This window comes from Aethalodelphis obliquidens, unplaced genomic scaffold, assembly GCF_003676395.1.
Source record: "Aethalodelphis obliquidens isolate GAN/ISIS:26980383/991018 unplaced genomic scaffold, ASM367639v1 scaffold97, whole genome shotgun sequence".
Lineage (NCBI taxonomy): Eukaryota > Metazoa > Chordata > Mammalia > Artiodactyla > Delphinidae > Aethalodelphis > Aethalodelphis obliquidens.
The window spans coordinates 3,582,511-3,608,191 of NW_020838041.1; the positions used below are offsets into that span (position 1 = coordinate 3,582,511).

General features: G+C 39.1%; 1 protein-coding gene across 5 annotated transcripts in view; it reads right to left on the reverse strand.

Moving 5' to 3' along the window:
* KDM5B (lysine demethylase 5B) overlaps window positions 1–25,681 on the reverse strand; it is a 76,430-nt gene that overhangs the window by 26,923 nt on the left and 23,826 nt on the right. For 2 of the 5 annotated variants that reach the window (XM_027096019.1, XM_027096017.1), the window contains exons 2-9: window positions 24,521–24,598; window positions 23,046–23,168; window positions 22,221–22,391; window positions 6,634–6,768; window positions 4,758–4,854; window positions 3,311–3,420; window positions 1,628–1,786; window positions 1,028–1,147 (exon numbers count right to left, since the gene is read on the reverse strand). In XM_027096019.1, coding sequence (XP_026951820.1) covers window positions 1,028–1,147; window positions 1,628–1,786; window positions 3,311–3,420; window positions 4,758–4,854; window positions 6,634–6,768; window positions 22,221–22,391; window positions 23,046–23,168; window positions 24,521–24,598 — 993 coding nt within the window. The remainder of the gene's footprint in view (window positions 1–1,027; window positions 1,148–1,627; window positions 1,787–3,310; window positions 3,421–4,757; window positions 4,855–6,633; window positions 6,769–22,220; window positions 22,392–23,045; window positions 23,169–24,520; window positions 24,599–25,681) is intronic. The other 3 variants (XM_027096018.1, XM_027096020.1, XM_027096021.1) reach the window with 3 other exon arrangements.

Here is a 25,681-nt window from a genome sequence, read left to right on the forward strand (position 1 = left end):
TGTGCCACAACTACTGAGCCTGCGCTCTAGAGCCCTCGCGTCACAGCTACTATAGCCCGTGTGCCCTAGGGCCCACGTGCCGCAACTACTGAAGCCTAGAGCCTGTGCTCCTCAACGAGAGAAGCCACCACAATGCAAGGCCCATGCACCGTAAAAAAGAATAGTGCCTGTTCGCCGCAACTACGGAAAGCTCACGCGCAGCAATGAAGACCCAACACAGCCCCCGCCCCCCCCAAAAGGAGATGCATACAATGTCTGCTATAGCACTTTGTTGGTAGTGAGGAAAAACAGCTTAAATATCCAGAAGTACGGCAGGAAACCATTCATTTTAGTGTACTCATTTGATGGAATAGTAAATGCTGAATGAAGCATGCTTATGCTTCTAAGGGAATAAAGGAGAATTTAAAATACTAACGTTTAGGGACTTCCCTGGCAGTCCAGTGGTTAAGAATTTGCCTTCCAATGCAGGGGACGTGGGTTCGATCCCTGGTCGGGGAACTAAAATCCCACATGCCGCAGAGCAACTAAGCCCGCGTGCCACAACTAGAGAGAGCCCCGTGCTCCAAAGAGCCCATGCACTGCAACTAAGACCCGACGAAGCCAAATAAATAAATAAATATAAAATCCTAAAGTTTACAGTGCTAACTTATGACAACATAACAAGAGGTAAATGTGCCCCCAGGGCACAGCACATGGATTGGCACACAGGAGTCATTCAATAAATTTTGCAAAGTTTTCTTTGAATTTTATTTGTTGAGCTGAAAGGATTGCTGGTGATTTCCTTTCATTGGTATTCTGTTACTGTCGCTATATGATTTGTCTCAAAAAGCCTATCTTTAATCAAATGAAAAATTAGAATGCATTTTGAAGTACTGTGGAATGTTAATACTACCGAACAAATTAAAGGTTTCATTGTGCAAGACAATGACTGACTATCAGAGATAAGGGCCAACTCAAACGTCTTCAGATATACCTTTCCCCAAAAGTTATTAAAATCCTAAATTGAAGCAGTTATGTATGTACATACATGGACTGGCATGTTGAAGTAATCAGATTTGAACGCATCTGCCATTTCCCCGAAAGTACGGAGGGTATAGTCCCTGGCTGCCTGTTCAAAGCCAAATGCTTCTTGTGGCTTACTGCACTCCTGTCAAAACACAAAGAAAGAAAAAGGAAAGATATTTATTTATATGTATATTTACTTATGGTTCACATATATATGTATATATGAGAAATTATATATGTTTACTAAAATTACTTGTGTAGTGTAATTCCATTTGTGTAATTTCCACTTGGATGAATATACATCGAAATATTAACAGTGATTATCTATGGACTATGAAATTATCTATTTTTTAAGTTGTTCAGTGCCTAAGAATTTTTGCAAAGAGCATGCAATGCTTTTTTTAAATGAAATTTTTAAAAATGTAGTTATTAAAATGTTTTTCTGACTCTCAGCTTGCTGCATAGCTGTGTAGCTCACTTCCAAGACCTCTTTCCTATTCAGGCCCACCCCAATTTTTGTCATGATACTCCTTATTATCAATTGCCAAATCTAAAACCGGAAGGTGAAGAAAACACCTTCTTAAGGAAATTTTCTAATGCCACCTCTGCTATTAATTCTGACCTGAGCCAAACACTTAGGACACCTCCAGTCTCCCTTGGGAACATCATGGAGCGGCGGGATCAGGCAGAAGGTGTGGTAACTGTCATCACACCCATCACACAAGAGAAGCCGGTCCTCATCGTTGCCACTGCCACACAAGAGGCAGACATACAGGTCAACCTGCAGCATGAAAATGGGCACAGAACACAGGGGCATGAGCTGCTGTTTGATTCTGTGAAACTCTAAGAATGAAATGGATCTGAGGCATAATCTAGTCTCTCCAATATGCTGCAAGTGAAAATGTTTCACCCTCTATAAGGGACATGTTAAATAAAAATGTTTCACCTTCTATTATGGGATATTTCAAAATATCTCATGCATTCCCAACTCTGAAGAGTGATCTCCAAGATTTCTCAATTGTGTGTTTTAATTAAAGTTTGCTACTTAAATATCCAGCTTTTAGTAGCTTACAGAAAGATAGTCTTCTAGAAGGATAACATGTTAGGCAATAAATTATCCACCTAACCAAAAACAGAATAAAGGAAAAGTTCAATTTTGCCATGTTAAAAGGCAAAGATTTTACAGTTTTTACAAAACTTAGTTTCCTTTTAACATGGCAAAACTGAAGTTAACTAACCACATTAAATTACCACTTTACATTCTAATTAGTCATAGTTAAGAAGTTCCCCCAAATACACAGTAATAAAACTACACAGTCATTACCTACTATGCGTTGTATCATGTTTCCCCAAAATTCCTATATTGAAGTCCTAACCCCCAGTACCTCAGAATGTGACTGTATTTGAAGACAGGGTCTTAAAGAGGTCGTTAAAAAGGTCATATGGGTGGGCCCTAATCCAGTATGACTGGTGTCCTTGTAAGAAGAGACTAGGACACAGACACACACAGAGGAAAACCATGAGGACACAGGGACATGACCATCTACAAGCCAAGCACAGAGGCCTCAGGAAAAAACCAAGTCTTCAAACACCTTGATCTCAGACTTGTAGCCTCCAGAACCGTGGGAAAATAAACTTCGCTTGTTTGAGCCACTCGGTCTGTGATATTTCATTATGGCAGCCGGAGCAGACTTTTTTGTTGTAGCAAATAGAAACCTGGGCTCTGCTAGCTTTCTGACTGCTTTGTTTGTTTCTGTGCTGGGGCAGAGGGAGATGATATTTATGAACAGAACATTTAATTGGAATAACTTCCAATTCCAAGATCAAAAGCACTGTCATCAAGCTGCTCCCAGGTGCTCAGAAGGGGGCTGAGGAAGAGAGCTTGGCTTTTTGTTTCCACCTGAGTGAACAGCTCCCCAGGCCTCTGACCCTGCTAGGCCCTAGCCTCCCTCCTACCTGTGCACTCCTTCCCTTATCCTTCCTTGCTGTAAAGTTGGAAAACATCATCTTGCTTTCTGATCTACCTTCAGCTCGCTTGGAGGTGGGCTAGTCGCTTATCGACAATTCTCCATAGGATTGAGCTCACCAATATTCAGTGCTAAACTGAACGTCCTCCAGAAAAATGGCTGTCAATGCCCCCAGCTGTTACTACTGATTTCACGACGCATCCGTGTTTCCCTGTTTATAAACTGATACTACAAACCACCTCTAAAGGTCTCTTCATTGTGAGACACTGAGCCAGCAGTCCCAGGTAAGGCACTAAGTATAAACCGGGCTGTAAAAGTGTTTAAAGATGTCGACTCACAGCACTGGTGGTTTTTTTCGCTCGACTCCTGGGTTTCTCCTTCTCGCTCTCTGTAATACACTCCTTCCTCTCAGCAGGTTCTTGCTTGAGGCTGCTTTTCCCGTCTTTCTCTGTAGGAGGCAGTCCAGGTCAGCACTCCCTCTGCTCTGCCCCGTCAGCTCCCTCCCGTGCTCATCCCTCCTGCTGCTGGGGTGTCCCGGACACACTCGCTCCAGCGCAGCAGCACCCAGAGTTACTACGTTCAGGAGCTCCGTGCTACCTACTTTAGAGTGACGTATAACTCTCACACCATTCAACTTCCAAGATACAAGCACAAGATATGATACCAGACGTTGCTCAGGTCTGTATGCTTTCAAATTGGGAGCCGAAGATATGCTCTTCTTAAGACTAAGACATAACATATGCTGGTGAAAGCAAATTCCTCTTGATCTTGACCATAAGACACTGACCGTTCACCGACAGCACCCCCTCCACGTTACAGATTATCCCTCCATGATCTAAGATTACTAGCCTCTCTAGCTTCCTGGTTTCAAAGACTGAGAATTTTCTAAAACACTAGCTATCAATTAATGAGCTATTCTGCGGACGGAAGGTATTGCGCTAAATGCTTTCCATCAATTGTTATTATATCAATCATATAACCCTTTGCAACCAATCTGTTTCAAAGACAAGAAAACTGACATTAAAAGAAGTCAAGAAGTATCTCTAAGGTCATACAACTAGTTAGTGGCTGAGCCAGGATTCAGATTCAGATCTGTATTTTTACAACTCCATCTACTTTCCATTACATTGTGCTGCCTTTCCCACTAACTCACCAGTCACTAAGAAAAGCCCATTTCAATAACTACTTCTTCATTACTAAGTGCCTGCCTATATAGAATTTCTCTCAAGACAGTGTCAAACCTACCTTTCAGTGGCTGACATCAAGCAGTGGCCAGGCGAGCATCTGTCAATTAAAACTCAGATTAAGAAAGCCTGCCTGCCTGCCATGCCTGAAACAAGCCTATCAGATATTCAGTCAAAGGCACCTATGCTTCTCACAAATCACTTCTTTACAATTAATGCTACTGAACCAAATTTCAAAGTATTGGGTTGGCCAAAAAGTTTGCTTGGTTTTAAGTAAAAATAAGACACATTTTTCATTTTCACCAAGAACTGTATGGAACATATATTCACTGACCGAATGAACTTTTTGGCCACCTCAAAAGCAACTAGTTACAGTTGAGAAATTCAATCACATTTCTAATATGCATATATTCATTTGTTTATCTCTCTTTCCAGTCATCTAATTATGAAAACAAGGATATTAATATAGTAAGATTTTATTTCTCAAGGCACAACCCAGTGACTAGTATGTAAAGTTGCTCCAATATTTTCTTAACTACCAGAGGAATGATTGTTTTTACTTATTCACTCCTCCTTCCTATTCATGGATGAACTTTCTTACCATTTTCACACTTTGGAGCTGGACATCCCATTCGACGTCTCAGGTTATGAGTTCTGGCTTCTGCTGTCTCTTCTGGTTCTATTTTAATATTCATGGCCTTAAAAAAATTTGTCATATACATGAATATTTCCTTTAAAAAGACAGAAATCTTCTAAAATCCAATTGGAATCACAAAGTGCCTATAATCTTATAAATTCTCTCTATTAACAGGACATTCAAAACTCTCTCCCTTAGAGCAGTGATTCCACCCTTAATATTATTATTACTTAAGGAATGAATGAGGAAACTTAGAAATTAGGAGTATTCTCCACTTCAACAGGTCAAAAATTTAGGAAGAAGTCAAAGGATCAGGGATGACTTATAGGAAGTGTTACTACCCAAATTGGGAACAGTGTGTATTTCCTCCTAGAAGCCCCTCAGTTCTCATCTACTCACAACTTACAAAACTTAGCCAAATCCTGAACAGTTACATAAATAACGTAATTCCATCAGCCTAGAAGAGTTTGCTGGCTCTTCCAAAGTATGATAGCATTCAAGGAAAACTCAGCTTCCACAACAAGTTTCTATTAATTCTTGTAGTGAACTGTCACTACAAACTGCTCCCCTAACACCGCTGAGTCACGGCTCCCTCATCAGTGAGAGCCTGTGAGCCAGTCTCAGTACCTGGTGTCCACGAAGTGCTCATACTGGTTGATAAGCAAAGCCTTGTCTGCTCTGGGACACAAGTGACATTGTGGAACTGTGCCTGTGTTCATTCATGCACAATCAGGATATCTACTGCTAACACAATTTCTTCCAGGGCCATACCATCACCATGATGTGTCATCAAGACAGACCTAGGCATCCACAGCACTGGGCATGTCTTACACATTTAAAGATCAAGATGTGCTCAAACAAGAACTGACTTTAAGACGAATAAACCTGCAGCCTACTTGTGGGCTTCAAATAACCATATATGTTCCTATTCTGAGGGATTCTCACTTCAAAAAAATGGAGTCGCTAAATTTTTTCATATCTCCAACTTACCTAAGTGAAAAGTAATTCTCTTATTTATCCATTTCCTCAGAAACCGAAATGGCTGATTTTTTTCATCCTCACCAATAATTATTAAATAACCCAACTATTGATTCAGAAACCTAACTAATGCCATGAGGCTTCCCAGTTCTAAACTGTTCCTAATATATTAATCACTGAGTCTTCATACTCATATGTCCATCAAGGAACCCAAAACCTACCCAGCTCTGTGTGGGAACAAGGTAACTGGGAGAACACTCTTCTCCCTTTCCAGGAGAAACCTCTCAGAGCAGAAAAATCTAAGAGCAACTTGTCTTTCTTAAGTCTTTCACTCCTCATCTTCCCTCAGGCTTCACTCTCATGTTATCTGTGTGTTACATCACCAGCCCCCTTGCTCCCTGAATATTTTCTGGCTTAGCATAAATGTTTGCCACAGATTCCATACTCCTCTTCAGGAAGTCTGAGAAAAATAGCTTTCACTACCTTCTTCGTAACTTCTCAAAAACAGTACTTTTCAGCAAAAATCTCCAACTTCACTCCTACTAACCTTAATTCCCAATAAATCTTGCCCAACATCACAAGGGTCACAATGAACGCCTATTCACCTATTCTTCCTAGCCTCTGACCATTAACCATGCAGCAGCTGACTGTCCAGGCAGCATAAACCTAGAAAGATTTCAATTCCTCACCCCTCTGACAGTGCAATTCCCCCAAGTGTAAAAGCCAGAGTATAAACAGCATCCCTCTGTGAGGTTAGTAAAGTTCAATCTATGAAGAGCACGTGCATGAGAAAAATCCAGGGTCAGACACACGTTAGCACCGGGACTTGAGGCCTGTCTGATCAACCTCACGAGGCTCTCACCTCCGCTCTCATGCGTTTTGCTCGTCGAGCTGGGGGACACGTTTCCAAGGGCTGCACAGACTGCCTCTGGGGAATATCATGGGGTTTGTACTCCTTGTCCTTTGTGTCTGTGGTCAGGTTTGGCTTCTGCAGACACTGGAAATAAAACACAACTGTACTGATGAATTCTCCCCCACCCCTTTTTTAAAAAAATAAATTTATTTATTTTTAATTTTGGCTGTGTTGGGTCTTCGTTGCTGCGTATGGGCTTTCTCTAGTTGCGGTGAGCGGGGGCTACTCTTCATTGCGGTATGCGGGCTTCTCATTACGGTGCCTTCTCTTGTTGAGGAGCACAGGTTCTGGGCGCGTGGGCTTCAGTAGTTGTGGCACGTGGGCTCAGTAGCTGTGGCTCGCGGGCTCAGTAGTTGTGGCGCACGGGCTTAGTTGCTCTGCAGCATGTGGGATCTTCCCAGAGCAGGGCTCGAACCTGTGTCCTCTGCATTGGCAGGAGGATTCTTAACCACGGCGCCACCAGGGAAGTCCCTTCCCTCTTTTTTAATCTTAAGAGAATTTCACTGGATTTTTGCAGGGTATATTTTACAATGATTTATGGAAATACATAACAGGTGTGCAATTTTTAAAATCTAAATAAACACAAAGACAAGTCTGCAGTTACCAACCATATACACACACATATAGTTATATTAACAGCTTGACTTTTTTTCAGGAGGTGAATGGTGTTGCTTCAATTCATTTAATTGTTGCTATCACCTCATCAGGTTACAACAGGCCACAGCAGGCTCGAGGCAGTCTCCATGAGCCAACAATTATCCCTGCCTGCAACTGTAAATTAAGTGAAGGCCCAAACTGCTAGAAAGGCCCCCTGTATGTTCCCCAAATAGCTTTCCATAATCAGAATATCTCATTTTTAAAATGTTTACAGTAATAAAATATGGAATCCAGTAATTTTTCTAAATTTTACAATCCTGTAGGTTTAAACATAATTAGCAACCTTCTATTATCAAAAAGATATCATTTGAATTGAGAAAACAGACCATGTGACTATTATCCCTTATTAAAGCTTTCCTTTTCTTCAATATATTCCTACAAAGTCTAACTCACAAGAAAAAGGTTAATAGATAACCCACAGCAATAACTTTGGTTCTGATCATACAAGAATCTCTTCTTGCTTTGATTTTTCTTTTTAGTTTGATTCTAAGCTCACCGAAAAAGAGTATTTAATGCCAATACAACAAAACACAGTGACCACAAAATATTACCACTGAATCTAATATGAATTTCAAGTAAATACCACTCCTTTATATAAGAGGTCCTACAAATGCCACAGGAAGCATTTTTAAAAGCAGGCTCCAAAATGTAACCACTGAAGGTCTACTGTATTATCCATACTTGTAATAAGATACACTGAAACTATAACCTTCTACAACTCTTGGCTCTGCGAGCACCATTACAACCATGCAGTGTCACTAACATGATTGGCTCCTTCCTCCTGACATTTGCAGAAAGAATCCAGAGAATGGGGAGAAGGACGAAAGAAAATACAGAGCAACCATCTAACACAATCTATTTCTGACATTTAAGTAATATGTACTATTAAAAAAATACTAGAATAGATTTCTTGATACTCTAAACAAGAACGAATCTACCACTGGGAGCACAACCTATAATATTAAATATTCTGCTTCTTCTAATTAAACCTACACACTGATCTGATCTAGAAACATCAACTCCACTAGTATGGAATATCACTGCCCACTCCACAACAAGTCCTCAATTGAGCGTTTAGAGTATGTTCAATGAAAACATGCAGATGGGAAAAAAACCTGTCCTCCATCTAAATTAACCTCCTTCGTGTATTATATACACTTTCTATTGAGACCTGAAAGTATGTGTGATTGTGGAGATATGAACTGAGCTGAATCACAGACATTTTATTAAGTGGATGGTCAGAAATTCAGATGTTATATATGTGGTTCTCATCTCCCACTAGTCTAAATGGTTCTGTAATCCATGGCCTGCCTGGCTGTATAAGGACTTTGAAGAACTAAGATAAAATCAAGCTCAGAAGCTCTTTAGAATATATATGAAGAGATTATTTTGTTTCAAACCAGGATTCAAAACATACACTTGATGTGTTTGTTTTATATTTAATGCTATCGCATGCCAACTCTTAAACCTTTGTTTGAGAAACTGGAATTTAGAGGTGATTTATATCATCACACCGTAATGACATCACCCTACAGGGGCAGAGCAATCCCTTAAGACATTTAGAAAACACAGGGATACAAGACTGAGGCTTCTGTCCCGTTATCCAGCACATCACCACACAACTTCTCTCAAGTTTCCCGAAACTTACTTTAGGCCTAAGTTTATCCTTTTGCAACAGTTCCTTCATTGTGCACTCTACCCCTGCCCCCTTTATTACGGGTTTATTCTTTAAGAGCAGTTTTAGGTTTACAGCCTAGTTGAGAGGAAGGTACCTAGATTTACCATACACCAGCTGTCCCCACACATGCACAGCCTCTCCCATCATCAACATCCCCCACCAGAGTAGTAGAACATTTGCTACAACTGATGAACCTACATTCACACATCACCCAAAGTCCACAGTTCACACATCAGGATTCACTCTTGGTGCTGTACATTCTATGAGTTTGGACAAAGGTGGAGGATCATCTAGAGTACTTTCACTGCCCTATCAATCCTCTGTGCTCTGCCTATTCATCTTACACTCCTGCCCTCAGCCCCTTGCAACCACTGATCTTTTTACCGTCTCCATAGTTCTTTTCCAGAATACCACTGAGTTGGAATCATACAGTACATGCAGTCCTTTCACATTGGCTTCTTTAACTTTCATAAAAATATGCACTTGGGACTTCCCTGATGGTCCAGTGGTAAAGAATTCACCTTACAATGCAGGGAACGTGGGCTCAATCAGTGGTCAGGGAACCAAGATCCCACATGCTGCGGGGCAACTAAGCCCATGCGCCACAACTCCTGAGCTCACACACCTCAACTAGAGCCTGCGGGCCACAAACTACAGAGCCCACGCGCTCTAGAGCCCACATGCCACAACTAGAGAAGAGAAAAAAACCTGCACACCACAACTAGAGGGAAGCCCACGCACCACAACGAAGGATTCCGCATGCCACAACTAAGACCCAACGCAGCCAAAAATAAATAAAACAAATAAATAAATCCTAAAAAAAAAAAAATGCACTTAAGGTTCCTTCTTGTCCTCTCATGACTTGACAGCTCATTGTTTTTTAGCCTCCATCATCTGGCTGTACCATAATTTGTTTATCCATTCACCTACTAAAGGACATCTTGCTTACTTCCAACTTTTGACAATTATGAATAACAAACCTGCTACAAATATCCAGGTGCAGGTTTCTGTGTGGATATAAGTTTGCAACTCCTTTGGGTAAATACCAAGGAGTGTGATTGCTGCATTGTATGATAAAAGCATGTTTATTAGTTTTCTAAGAAATTGCCCAACTGTCTTCCAAAGTGGCAGTTCCATTTTGTATTCGACCAGCTATGGAAAAACGTTCCTGTTGCTCCACATCCTCGCCAGCATTTGGTGTTGTCATGTTCTGAATATTGGTCATTCTAATGGTGTGTAGTGGTGTCTCATTGCTGTTTTCCATTCTTTTTTAAAAAAATATGTATTTTAATTCTCCTTTCCTCTAAGGATTATTTTCAAAAATCAGAAATGGGCATAAAAATTTATGCACAAATAATTCAGCAAGAAGAGACATTCACAGAAGGATGAACAAAATGAAAAGGCAGAGTACTTTGTACCAGATGAAGGAACTAATAAAACCGCAGAAAAACAATTAAATGAAGTGGAGATAGGCAACCTTCCAGAAAAAGAATTCAGAATAATGATAGTGAAGATGATCCAGGACCTTGGAAAAAGAATGGAGGCAAAGATCAAGAAGATGCAAGAAATGTTTAACAAAGACCTAGAAGAATTAAAGAACAAACACCTAGAAGAATTAAAGAACAAACAGAGATGAACAATACAATAACTGAAATCAAAAATACACTAGAAGGAATCAATATCAGAATAACTGAGGCAGAAGAATGGATAAATGACCTGGAAAACAGAATGGTGGAATTCACTGCTGTGGAACAGAATGAAGAAAAAAGAATGAAAAGAAATGAAGACAGCCTAAGAGACCTCTGGGACAACATTAATCGCACCAACATTTGCATTATATGGGGTCCCAGAAGGAGAAGAGAGAGAGAAGGGACCCAAGAAACATTTGAAGAGATTGTAGTCAAAAAATTCCCTGACATGGGAAAGGAAATAGCCACCCAAGTCCAGGAAGTGCAGCGAGTCCCAGGCAGGATAAACCCAAGGAGAAACACGCCGAGGCACATAGTAATCAAATTGACAAAAATTAAAGGCAAAGAAAAATTATTGAAAGCAACAAGGAAAAAACGACAAATAACATACAAGGGAACGGTTAACAGCTGATGCCTCAGCAGAAACTCTACAAGCCAGAAGGGAGTGGCATGATATATTTAAAGTGATGAAAGGGAAGAACATACAACCAAGATTACTTTACCTGCCAAGGATCTCATTCAGATTTGACAGAGAAATCAAAAGTTTTACAGACAAGCAAATGTTAAGAGAATTCAGCACCACCAAACCAGCTCTACAACAAATGCTAAAGGAACTTCTCTAAGTGGGAAACACAAGAGAAGAAAAGGACCTACAAAAACAAACCCATAACAATTAAGAAAATGGTAACAGGAACATACATATCGATAATTACCTTAAACGTTAATGGATTAAATGCTCCAACCAAAAAACACAGGCTTGCTGAATGGATACAAAAACAAGACCCATATATATGCTGTCTACAAGAGACCCACTTCAGACCTAGGGACACATACAGACTGAAAGTGAGCAGATGGAAAAAGATATTCCAGGCAAATGGAAATCAAAAGAAAAGTGGAGTAGCAATACTCATATCAGATAAAATAGACTTTCAAATAAAGAATGTTATAAGAGACAAGGAGGGACACTACATAATGATCAAGGGATCAATCCAAGAAGATATAACAATTATAAATATGTATGCACCCAGCATAGGAGCACCTCAATGCATAAGACAACTGCTAACAGCTATAACAGAGGAAATGAAGGGACTTCCCCGGTGGCACAGTGGTCAAGAATCCGCCTGCCAATGCAGGGGACACGGGTTCGAGCCCTGGTCCGGAAGATCCCACATGCCGCGGAGCAACTAAGCCCATGCACCACAACTACTGACCCTGCACTCTAGAGCCCGTGAGCCACAACTACTGAAGCTCTCACGCCTAGAGCTTGTGCTCCGCAACGAGAAGCCACTGCAATAAGAAGCATGCACACCTCAACAAAGAGCAGCCCCTGCTCACCACAACTTCGTTGCCTGCGCACAGCAACAAAGACCCAACACAGCCCAAAATAAATAAATAAATAACTTTAAAAAAAATAATAAAAACATTTTTGAAAAAAGAGGACATCAACAGTAACACAATAATAGTGGGGGACTTTTAACACCTTACTTACACCAATGGACAGATCATCCAGACAGAAAGTTAGTAAGAAAACACAAGCTTGAATTGACACAATAGACCAGATAGATTTAGTTGATATTTATAGGACATTCCATCCAAAAACAGCAGATTACACTTTCTTCTCAGGTGCACATAGAACATTCTCCAGGATAGGTCACATCTTGGGTCACAAATCAAGCCTCGGTAAATTTAAGAAAATTGAAATCATATCAAGCATGTTTTCCGACCACAATGCTATGAGATTAGAAATCAATTAGAGGCGGGTTTCCCTGGTGGCACAGTGGTTAAGAATCTGCCTGCCAATGCAGGGGACATGGGTTCGAGCCCTGGCCAGGAAGATCCCACATGCCACAGAGCAACTAATCCCGTGCGCCACAACTAATGAGCCTGCACTCTAGATCCCGTGAGCCACAACTACTGAGCCTGTGCGCCACAACTACTGAAGCTCACGCCTAAAGCCTGTGCTCTGCAACAAGAGAAGCCACCACAGTGAGAAGCCCACGCACCACAAGGAAGAGTAACCCCAGTTCTCTGCAACTAGAGAAAGCCCGTGCCCAGCAACGAAGACCCAATGCAGCCAGAATTAAATAAATAAAATAAATAAATTTGTTTTTTAAAAAAATCAATTACAGGGGGAAAAGACGTAAAAAACACAAACACATGGAGGCTAAATAATACGTTACTAAATAACCAAGAGATCACTGAAGAAATCAAAGAGGACATCACAAAATACCTAGAGACAAATGACAATGAAAACATGAGGATCCAAAACCTATGGGATGCAGCAAAAGCAGTTCTAAGAGGGAAGTTTACAGCAATACAAGCCTACCTCAAGAAACAAGAAAAATCTCAAATAAACAATCTAAGCTTACATCTAAAGAATTAGAGAAAGAAGAACAAACAAAACCCAAAGTTAGCAGAAGAAAAGAAATCATACAGATCAGAGCAGAAATAAATGAAATAGAAATTTAAAAAAACAACAGCAAAGATCAATAAAACTAAAAGCTTGTTCTTTGAGAAGATAAACAAAATTGATAAACCATTAGCCAGACTCATCAAGAGGGAAAGGACTCAAATCAATAAAATTAGAAATGAAAAAGGAGAAGTTACAACAGACACCACAGAAATACAAAGCATCCTAAGAGACTACTACAAGCAACTCTATGCCAATAAAATGGACAACCTGGAAGAAATGGACAAATTCTTAGAAAGGTATAACCTTCCAAGACTGAACCAGGAAGAAACAGAAAATATGAACAGACCAATCACAAGCAACGGAATTGAAACTGTGATTAAAAATCTTCCAACAAACAGAAGTCCAGGACCAGATGGCTTCACAGGTGAATTCTATCAAACATTTTGAGAAGAGCTACCATCCATCCTTCTCAAACTCTTCCAAAAAATTGCAGAGGAAGGAACACTCCCAAACTCATTCTATGAGGTCACCATCACCCTGATACCAAAACCAGACAAAGATACTACAAAAAAAGAAAATTACAGACCAATATCACTGATGAATATCGATGCAAAAATCCTCAACAAAATACTAGCAAACAGAATCCAACAACACATTAAAAGGATCATACACCATGATCAAGCGGGATTTATCCCAGGGATGCAAGGATTCTTCAGTATATGCAAATCAATCAATGTGATACACCATATTAACCAACTAAAGAAGAAAAACCATATGATCATCTCAATAGATGCAGAAAAAGCTTCTGACAAAACTCAACACCCATTTATGATAAAAACGCTCCAGGACGTGGGCATAGAGGGAACCTACCTCAACATAATAAAGGCCATATACAACAAACCCACAGCAAACATCATTCTCAATGGTGAAAAACCGAAAGCATTTCCTCTAAGATCAGGAACGAGACAAGGATGCCCACGCTCACCACTATTATTCAACATCGTTTTGGAAGTCCTAGCTACGGCAATCAGAGAAGAAAAAGAAATAAAAGGAATACAAATTGGAAAAGAAGAAGTAAAACTGTCACTCTTTGCAGATGACATGATACTATACATAGAGAATCCTGAAATGCCACCAGAAAACTACTAGAGCTAATCAATGAATTTGGTTTTGCACAGAAATTTCTTGCATTCTTATACATTAACAACGAAAGACCAGAAAGAGGAATTAAGGAAACACTCCCATTTACCACTGCAACAAAAAGAATAAAATACCTAGGAATAAACCTACCTAGGGAGACAAAAGATCTGTATGCAGAAAACTATAAGACACTGATCAAAGAAATTAAAGATGATACCAAGAGATGGAGAGATATACCATGTTCCTGGATTGGAAGAATCAATATTGTGAAAATGACTATACTACCCAAAGCAATCTACTTTGCTTTGCAAAAGTAGATTCAATGAAATCCCTATCAAGTTACCAATGGCATTTTTTACGCAACTAGACAAATCATCCTAAAATTTGTAAGGAGACACAAAAGACCCCGAATAGCCAAAGCAGTCCTGAGGGAAAAAAATGGAGCTGGAGGAATCAGTTTCCCTGAATTCAGACTATACTACAAAGCTACAGTAATCAAGACAATATGGTACTAGCACAAAAACAGAAACATAGATCAATGGAACAAGATAGAGCGCCCAGAGATAAACCCACACACCCATGGTCAACTAATCTATGACAAAGGAGGCAAAGATATATAATGGAGAAAAGACAGTCTCTTCAATAAGTGGTGCTGGGAAAACTGGACAGCTACATGTAAAAGAATGAAATTAGAACACTCCCTAACACCATACACAAAAATAAACTCAAAATGGATTAGAGAGCTAAATGTAAGACCAGACACTATAAAACTCTTAGAGGAAAACATAGAAGAACACTCTTTGACATAAATCACAGCAAGATCTTTTGTGATCCACCTCCTAGAGTAATGGAAATAAAAACAAAAAGAAACAAATGGGACCTAATGAAACTTAAAAGCTTTTGCACAGCAAAGGAAACCATAAACAAGACGAAAAGACAGCCCTCAGAATGGGAGAAATATTTGCAAATGAATCAACGGACAAAGGATTAATCTCAAAGTATATAAACAGCTCATGCAGCTCAATATTAAAGAAACAAACAACCCAATCCAAAAATGGGCAGAGGACCTAAACAGACATTTCTCCAAAGAAGACATACAGATGGCCAAGAAGCACATGAAAATCTGCTCAACATCACTAATTATTAGAGAAATGCAAATCAAAATTACAATGAGGTTATCACCTCAAACCAGTTAGAATGGGCATCATCAGAAAATCTACAAACAAATAATGCTGGAGAGGGTGTGGAGAAAAGGGAACCCTCTTGCACTGTTGGTTGGAATGTAAACTGATACAGCCACTCTGGAGAACAGTATGGAGGTTCCTTAAAAAACTAAAAATAAAATTACCATATGATCCAGCAATCCCACTACTGGGCATATACCCAGAGAAAACCATAATTCAAAAAGACACATGCAGGCTTCCCTGGTGGCGCACTGGTTGAGAGTCCGCCTGCCGATGCAGGGGATACGGGTTCGTGCCCTGGTCCGGGAAGATCCCACATGCCGCAGAGCGGCTAGGCCAGTGAGCGATGGCCGCTGGGCCTGCGCATCCGGAGCCTGTGCTCAGCAACCGGAGAGGTCACAACAGTGAGAGGCCCGCATACAGAAAAAAAAAAAAAAGAGAGACACATGCACCCCAATGTTCACTGCAGCACTATTTACAATAGCCAGGTCATGGAAGCAACCTAAATGCCCATCGACAGATGAATGGATAAAGAAGTTGTGGTACATGTATACAATGGAATATTACTCAGCCATAAAAAGGAAATTGAGTCATTTGTTGAGACGTGGATGGACCTAGAGACTGTCATACAGAGTGAAGTAAGTCAGAAAGAGAAAAACAAATACCATATATTAACACATGTATGTGGAACCTAGAAAAATGGTACAGATGAACCGGTTTGCAGGGCAGAAGTTGAGACACAGATGCAGAGAACAAACGTATGGACACCAAGGGGGGGAAATCACAGTGGGGTGGGGATGGTGGTGTGCTGAATTGGGCAATTGGGATTGACATGTATACACTGATGTGTATAAAGTTGATGACTAATAAGAACCTGCAGTATAAGAAAACAAACAAACAAACAGGAAACAACTTATACTAAACTTTCTTTGGGTTATTTGTATGGAAATATGTTAATATAAATGTTTCAGACATTACATGAAATTTCTAAAAATCTTGTATGTTCTGGTATAATGTTATAAGTCATAATTCTAGTTACTACTTTAAAATGTACATCTCACAAATAACTAAATTTCCTTGTCAATTGCATTATTATGAACTTTCATCAAATCTTTAACCGTGGTCATTTTTAAGTCTTTTGTCATTTACAGACAGTTCTGGGTGTACTCTGATGCTTTTCCAAAAATGTTCCTATAAAAGGGTTTCACCTTCAAGGAATTCATGGAAAAGACTGACAAGTACAGGTTTCTGGTAACTGACTATACTGCTGAACTGAATGAATAAGCATTTTCAGAACTCTAACGGAAAACTGATGAATTCATAAAAGTGCTAACAAAAGATCAATATGAAAAAACAATTAATTACATGGGACTGAGTGAACTGATGAGGATGATTATAATTTTTATGACTTTCTGTTTGAATAAAAAAAAAATCCCACAAGGACTCAGAGACAAAAAATATACAAATCAATTTTCACAGCAAAGTAAAGGAGCTGTTACAGTTGAGGATTCCTGAACTGAATGTCAAGATTATGACATAGTGTGAGTGTGTTTCGTGTTTGGTAATTGCAATCATTGTTGCTCCTGTTGTGGTCATCCGTTTACAATGCTTGGTATCAGTTGATTTATCTCTTGTAAAAATAAAATACAGTGTGGCGTGTGAAAAAAAAAACAACAGAAAATAAAAGAATAAAAGTCGGGAAGAGCAGGTGAACTGAAGAACACCATCTTTCACACAAGGCTCCACGAGGGTCCCCAGCGCTCCTCTGGATGCGTGATATGTGGCCTTACAAGAATTAGAAAAGGAAAATTTGTCCCATATCTTTACTCTCAATTAGTGTTCACATGCAGAATGCTATAGTGACTGTTCGTTGAAAACTTACAGGTAGTTTTCACTACCTATATGTCAGGCACTGTGTTGTATCTTATATGCATTTTATCATTTCATTTCCCTACAAAACACTATAATGTTGACACTATTAATGACACATTTTACAGATGAGGAAATTAAACCTTAGTATGCTTGAGTAACTGGTACAAGATCTCACAGCTGGTAATTATGTATTTGTATGCTTTGGTTATTGCACAATCATCCCTTTGGACTGTAACTTGTATAAAGACAGAATTGCATCTGTTGATGCCTCTATTCACCCAGAGTGCTTAAACTATTTAACAGGGTCTTCATACATATATGTTTAATAAATATTTGTTCAACCAGTGAATAAAAGAATAAATGAATGAAGTTGGGAAAAAAATTAAAAAATAAAAGGATCACACACCATGATCAAGTGGGATTTATCCCAGGGATGCAAGGATTCTTCAGTATATGCAAATCAATCAATGTGATACACCATATTAACCAACTAAAGAAGAAAAACCATATGATCATCTCAATAGATACAGAAAAAGCTTCTGACAAAATTCAACACCCATTTATGATAAAAATTCTCCAGAAAGTGGGCACAGAGGGAACCTACCTCAACATAATAAAGGCCATATACAACAAACCCACAGCAAACATCATTCTCAATGGTGAAAAACTGAAAGCATTTCCTCTAAGATCAGAAACAAGACAAGGATGTCCACTCTCATCACTATTATTCAACATCGTTTTGGAAGCCCTAGCCACGGCAATCAGAGAAGAAAAAGAAATAAAAGGAATACAAATTGGAAAAGAAGAAGTAAAACTGTCACTGTTTGCAGATGACATGATACTATACATAGAGAATCCTAAAAATGCCACCAGAAAACTACTAGAGCTAATCAATGAATTTGGTAAAGTTGCAGGATACAAAATTAATGCACAGAAAGCTCTTGCATTCCTATACATTAACAACGAAAGATCAGGAAGAGAAATTAAGGAAACAATCCCATTTACCATTGTAACAAAAAGAATAAAATATATAGGAATAAACCTTCCTAAGGGGGTAAAAGACCTGCATTCAGAAAACTGTAAGACACTGATGAAAGAAATCAAAGATGACACAAACAGGGCTTCCCTGGTGGCGCAGTAGTTGAGAGTCCGCCTGCCGATGCAGGGGACACGGGTTCGTGTCCTGGTCCGGGAAGATCCCACGGGCCATGGAGTGGCTGGGCCCGTGAGCCATGGCCGCTGAGCCTGTGCATCCGGAGCCTGTGCAACGAGAGAGGCCACAACAGTGAGAGGCCTGCGTACCGCAAAAAAAAAAAAAAAAAAAAAAGATGACACAAACAGATGGAGAGATATACCATGTTCTTGGATTGGAAGAAACGATACTGTGAAAATGACTATACTACCCAAAGCAATCTACAGATTCAATGCAATACCTATCAAATTACCAATGGCAGTTTTTACGCAGCTAGAAGAAAAAATCTTAAAATCTGTATGTAGACACAAAAGACCCCGAATAGCCAAAGCAGTCTTGAGGGGAAAAAACGGAGCTGGAGGAATCAGACTCCCTGACTTCAGACTACACTACAAAGCTACAGTAATCAAGACAATATGGTACTGGCATAAAAACAGAAATACAGATCAATGGAATAGGATAGAAAGCCCAGAGATAAAGACATGCACCTATGGTTAACTAATCTATGACAAAGGAGGCAAGGATATACAATGGAGAAAAGACAGTTTCTTCAATAAGTGGTGCTGGGAAAACTGGACAGCTACATGTAAAAGAATGAAATTAGAACACTCCCTAACACCATACACAAAAATAAACTCAAAATGGATTAGAGAGCTAAATGTAAGACCAGACACTATAAAACTCTTAGAGGAAAACAAAGGAGAAACACTCTTTGACATAAATCACAGCAAGATCTTTTTTGATCCACCTCCTAGAGTAATGGAAATAAAACCAAAAAGAAACAAATGGGACCTAATGAAACTTCAAAGCTTTTGCACAGCAAAGGAAACTACAAACAAGACAAAAAGACAGCCCTCAGAATGGGAGAAAATATTTGCAAACGAATCAACGGACAAAGGATTAATCTCCAAAATATATAAACAGCTCTTGCAGCTCAATATTAAAAAAGCAAACAACCCAATCCAAAAATGGGCAGAAGACCTAAATAGACATTTCTCCAAAGAAGACATACAGATGGCCAAGAAGCACATGAAAATCTGCTCAACATCACTAATTATTAGAGAAATGCAAATCATAATTACAATGAGGTTATCACCTCACACCAGTTAAGAATGGGCATCATCAGAAAATCTACAAATAACAAATGCTGGAGAGGGTGTGGAGAAAAGGGAACCCTCTTGCACTGTTGTGGGAAAGTAAATTGATACAGCCACTATGGAGAACAGTATGGAGGTTCCTTAAAAAACTAAAAATAGAATCACCATACTACCCAGCAAACCCACTACTGGGCATATACCCAGAGAAAACCATAATTCAAAAAGACCCCTATGTTCATTACACCCCAATGTTCATTGTAGCACTATTTACAATAGCCAGGTCATGGAAGCAAACTAAATGCCCATTGACAGACGAATGGATAAAGAAGATGTTGTACATATATACAATGGAGTATTACCCAGCCATAAAAAGGAGTGAAATTGGGTCATTTGTAGAGACGTGGATGGATCTAGAGACTGTCGTACAGAGTGAAGTGAGTCAGACAGAGAAAAACAAATATAGTATATTAACGCATATATGTGGAACCTAGAAAAATGGTACGGATGAACCGGTTTGCAGGGCAGAAATTGAGATACAGATGTAGAGAACAAACGTATGGACACCAAGGGGGGAAAGTGGCGGGATAGGGTGATGGTGGTGGGATGAACTGGGAGATTAGAATTGACATATATACACTAATACGTATAAAATAGATAACTAATGAGAACCTGCTGTATAAAAAATAAAATAAAATTCCAAAAAGAAAAAAAGAATTCAGCAACAGGAGAAATCAAATCAAGTTCTGGGTATAAAAATGGAATGACACAGAGTCATTAAAATCTGTATCTTCAGGCTTCCCTGGTGGTACAATGGTTAAGAATCCGCCTGCCAATGCAGGGGACACGGGTTCGAGCCCTGGTCTGGGAAGATCCCACATGCTGTGGAGCAACTAAGCCCGTGCGTCACAACTACTGAGTCTGCCCTCTAGAGCCTGCGAGCCACAACTACTGAGCTCGTGTGCTGCCACTACTGAAGCCCGAATGCCTAGAGCCCATGCTCTGCAAAAGAGAAGCCACCGCAACCAGAAGCCTGAGTACCTCAACGAAGAGTAGCCCCAGCTCTTCACAACTAGAGAAAGCCTGCACGCAGCAACGAAGACCCAACACAGCCAAAAATAAATAAATTGAAAAAAAAAAACCAAAAGACCTGTATCTTCAAAAATATACAGTGACACGTTAAGCAGGAAAAATACTGTATATGTAAAGAATACACTTCCAATTTGTGTATATGCGCATAAAAATAGCCTTGAAAGAAAAAACAGATGAGAGGATTAGAAGGGATTTATTTTCATCATACTTTCCTTTGTTTTTATACTTTCCACAGTGAACATGTATCAGTAGGCCCTTCAACAGATATTTATCTGTGTTGTAGATGTAATGTTTGTAAACGGTATCTTTGAATACCTGTTCCTTTCAGACTATGATTGTATAAATGCTTATCCACTTTTCAACTATGAAACTTAGGGCCTCTCTAAGTATACAGACGAGCTATTTCTAAACCCATAAAGCAGAGAGACTCTCTCTCTCCCTTTATTCTTCTAACTTCTACACCGAGATAAGAAGGTTCAAAGGAGAAAATCTATTGTGGGCAACTGTATGTAGATCTGACTATAAAACAGAGACATAAAGGCTCCATATACAACATTTTAAACAATTTCATCCATGGGTTCACTAAACATTCACACAGTGCACATTTCTTTAAACAAGTTTCTGAGTATTAGTCACACTTTCTAGGCTAAAAAGAAAGCCCACCTGGAATCAAGGGAGAGAGAAAAGAAAAACACAATGCTACGAAAACCTATAGGATTTAAGCATTCCAGATGGTATGTCTGTATCAAGACAGAGTTTTGATTAGCAGGTTTACCCTCGGAAACTATGCTGTGATCTTCCTCCCTCTCTATAGCACAGTAACAATTTCTAAAATTACAGGGCTCACTGCTCTAGTGTAGAATATCTCAAAGGGTGTAAACAATTATGACATTCTGCTTTCTACCAGGGCCTAAAATAAGTGGGAAGTTTTTATAATATTGTTTTGCTTTTAATTAGAACAAATGTTTTTATCTGAATAATTTGGCAAATACCACCTTTGTAAGGAAACAAACACAGTTACATACGAACTATTAGCAGAGGGCTCCATGAGCTGTCCAGCATTACTGAGTCCCCTACTCTCTACCAATGTCAACATTCTATGAAAATCTCCTTGGAGACCTCAGAGACCTCAGCTGGCAAAAGAGAGCAGGCAGGCAAGTTATTTCACATGTTGTATTTTCATGTGACAACCAGGAATACACTTTAAACAGTAAGCAAATGCAAAAGCATAAGCCGCAACAAGTAGGTAATAACCAACTGCTGTAAGAAAGGAACATCTATAGCAAAGTTAATACAGATTTCAGTTTTTGATAACAAAAGAATATTTCCTCTGTACCCTTATTCACTCCAAACCTTCTTAGTATGGTTGCTCTCAAAACAGAACTAAAACATTGGAGGAAAAAAATCCATAAAACAAAAGTCTTCCAAGCAAGTCTTCCACCTATAATCAAGGCTTTTTCATTCCTCCCAAAGACCATGTGCCAATAAGCAGTGAAATAAAACAGGTTAAGGCTAGCCCCACTCACCCTCAAACTGTCTCCGGACAGGAATAAGTTGTAGGGGTTGAGAATTCGCTCATAATGCCCTCTGATATGGGAGCCCACAGCTTTGCCAGGAGCAAACCCCATCTTGGTGGCAATTTTGGTCCATTTTCTATCCTTGCAAACAACTGCAAATCCACCTTCCTCTGCAACTAACTGTTAAATAAAACAGCAAAGGAAATTAGTTTTTGGCTGTGGTCATCTTTTAAAAATACATTTTCCAAGTAAAATATATATATATATATGCACTATTAATTTTAAACTAGAAATTTTAAACACTGCTTTTAACAGCATATTCCATAAACTTTTTGTACCCCTCCAAAAGCTACTTCTCAGTTCCCCAAAGCAGCCAAGATTTTCCATGAGGAAGAATTAAATTAGCAATGAAATCTCTGATAAAGAAAAGATTCTAGTAAACTGAGGAGTAGCAAGAACGGCAGTATGTCTGGTGGAAATAATGCAGGCTTTAGACTGAAATGAACTTTAAGATATAGAATTATAACTCAGCCTTTTCAGTTGGTCAACTTGGACACTGAAAGCCTCTGTTGTCTTGTCTACAATAAAACAGACAGGAATATCTAAGAGGACCATTACGAAGTTTAAAAATTACCAAAAAACAGGTGGCAGCAAAATATTTCACGAGATAAGGCTTTCAGACCAGACAAGCAGAGACCAATTTAATCACAAAACTAAATGAAGAATTTATTTTACATATTTCAAGCAGTAAGTTTCTTATTTTAAGGCAAAGAAGATCAAATTCATGCTGTCAGAAAAATTATTCAATGAGAAAGATGGTCATTAGGCTTTTACCTTATTAAGCTGAAACAAGTCCAAGATCTTCCTCTCCACATGTGGAATTTTCAGAGTACTTCCCTGTAATTCCCAGTACTTTGCAATCTGGTCCAAGAAATTTAATTTTACACGAGTTTGAGCCTAAATGACAAAGAACTGAGTTTTACTTTTACCTAGCTTATTATAAAGCTCCTGTCTATTACCTGTGCATGTGATATTTTCATTCTTAGACTACTTAAGTGCAATACCACTTATGAATTCAATAGGGGAAACTTCCCCAAAATATACAGAATAAAACTGGTTAAATAATTATACGTTAACTCAACAAAAATTTAATTCAGCCCCTACCATGTGCCAGGTAAGTAGTAGTTACACACTCAGTAAGTCCTCTCGTAACATAAATAGGCGACCTGAGAGGTGCTTTATTTATGGAGTATCATAAGTAAGATTCTATATGCCCCTTTCGTCCTTTTACAGTTTGGGTATTTTAAAGTCTTGTTCTCTAAGAATACAAATTTTCTGATTTGCTCAAACACAAATCTAAAAGCAGATTTACAACAGAACCACTTATCTTTAAAGTCCTGATAACTTAAAGATAACAGAAAACCAGAAACTTTCTTAAATGTTATTCCCTTAACAGATTATTAATGTCACCTACAAGTCATTTTTTAAAATTTTGTCATTTTTCTTTCCGCTCATTGTGAAATTAAGTCAGACAGTTTTAAGACTTTTACCTTGCACAAGACCAAAATTGAGATCAATATTCAGAAATTCCCAACCACGTCAAAGTTAATACCCACCTCCCCATCTTTCAAGCTCAACATGAAAATACATTGAAATACTTGAAAATACATACACTAGATGCTACTACTGCCAATGCCCACAGAATTCCAGTGGGCATATGTGCCATTTAAGTTAAGAATGTTTGGTTTAGTATAGAAAAACAAAACATGGTTCAATATGAAAATCAGATTAGCAAAACATTCATATAAACAATGAACCTCTATGCTATCAATACCCAAGCCTTATTCACCCAGCACTTTAGGGCTTAAGTCGCCCACAGACTAAAGAAGAAATACTACCTCTTCTCTAGAGAATCCCCTGTGCTATTCACTCCTCCTAGGAAAAGTAAAGTGTGTTATTAAATCTAACTGAAGACATGTATTTTGGAAGAATATCAGAGCTGGAGAATCTTTTCCATTAAATGGTTCTGAAAGCACATGCCTTTCAAAACCTAAACTCTATTGGTTGTCACCTAGATTGAGAAGGATTTAAATGCATTTATTAATTAATAGGCTGGCAATTACTGACAAAAATCAGTGTTTTTAATGAAACTGGGTTGGTTGCAAAGGCTTATCGCCATTTGTTTTACCATGATTATCAGTTACTAGCCATGTTTTCGCTTCACTGAAACCACTAGATTTGTGACACAGACTCTTTCAAAGAAGCCCCCGCTGGAATACAGGCAACCAGCATTGTAGTTAAGAGATTACCTCCAATTCATTCAGCCTCTGGATACGTGGGGTAAAATGAAGTTTGTCAACATCACATGCAAATGGTGGCTGCCAATCCTAGTGGAGAAGCAAAGGTTTTCATTAGAAAAATTTATAATTCTGACATTTAAAAAATGGTTTTAAAGTTAAAACCCTGGTTAAGTAAAGCATGTTATCTCTAATGAGTCAGAACACAGGGCAGTAGTTTCTTAACTCTTTTTCCACCAGAACAGCAGAATATGTATGATGACCCTTCTCCAAATGACACATTCTGCACACACCCCGCCTAGCACTCCTCCAACCAACAACGTCACTGAGCCTCAACTGCCGCTGAAAAATCATCAACTCAGGCAAAAAAAGACTTTGACTCCTCTATTCCATAAGTATCTCTCCTCCTACAAAATAGCTATATTAATGTCAAATTATCTACAGACTGTATATTAATATATGTAACCCAGTTACATTAACTTTTTTTTTTTTTTTTTTTGTGGTACGCGGGCCTCTCACTGCTGCGGCCTCTCCCGCTGCAGAGCACAGGCTCCGGACGCGCAGGCCCAGCGGCCACGGCTCACGGGCCCAGCCGCTCCGCGGCACGTGGGATCCTCCAGAACCAGGACACGAACCCGCGTCCCCCGCACCGGCAGGCGGACCCTCAACCACTGCGCCACCAGGGAAGCCCTACATTAACTTTTATTATAAAGTTGAGGATAAGTTCTTCTGTGGGGGGAAAAGAAAAAAACTGACATCCAAAACCAATTTTAAGAATCACCCTTAACATATCTACTGATACAGGTTCTTGGAAGAATTGCTATCAGGAGAAAACAGACAGGAAGGAGAATGTGTATGGACTGTTGTCTGTAAGTGGAGAAAACTGGAAACAACTTAAATGTTCATGATAAGAGAATAGTTTAAAGGCATAAAAATTATGCTGTGTTAATAGGTAGAGTTTCAGTTTGGAATAATGAAAAGGTTCTGGAGACGGACAGTGGTGATGGTTGTACAACACTGTGAATGTATTTAATGTTACTGAATTGCATGCACCCTTAAAATGGTTACAATGGTATATTTTATATTATTCAGTATTTTAATATTTCAACATAATTTTTTAAGACAAAAACGTTCATGCTGTTATATAGCTCTATTGACACTGAAAATTTTCCT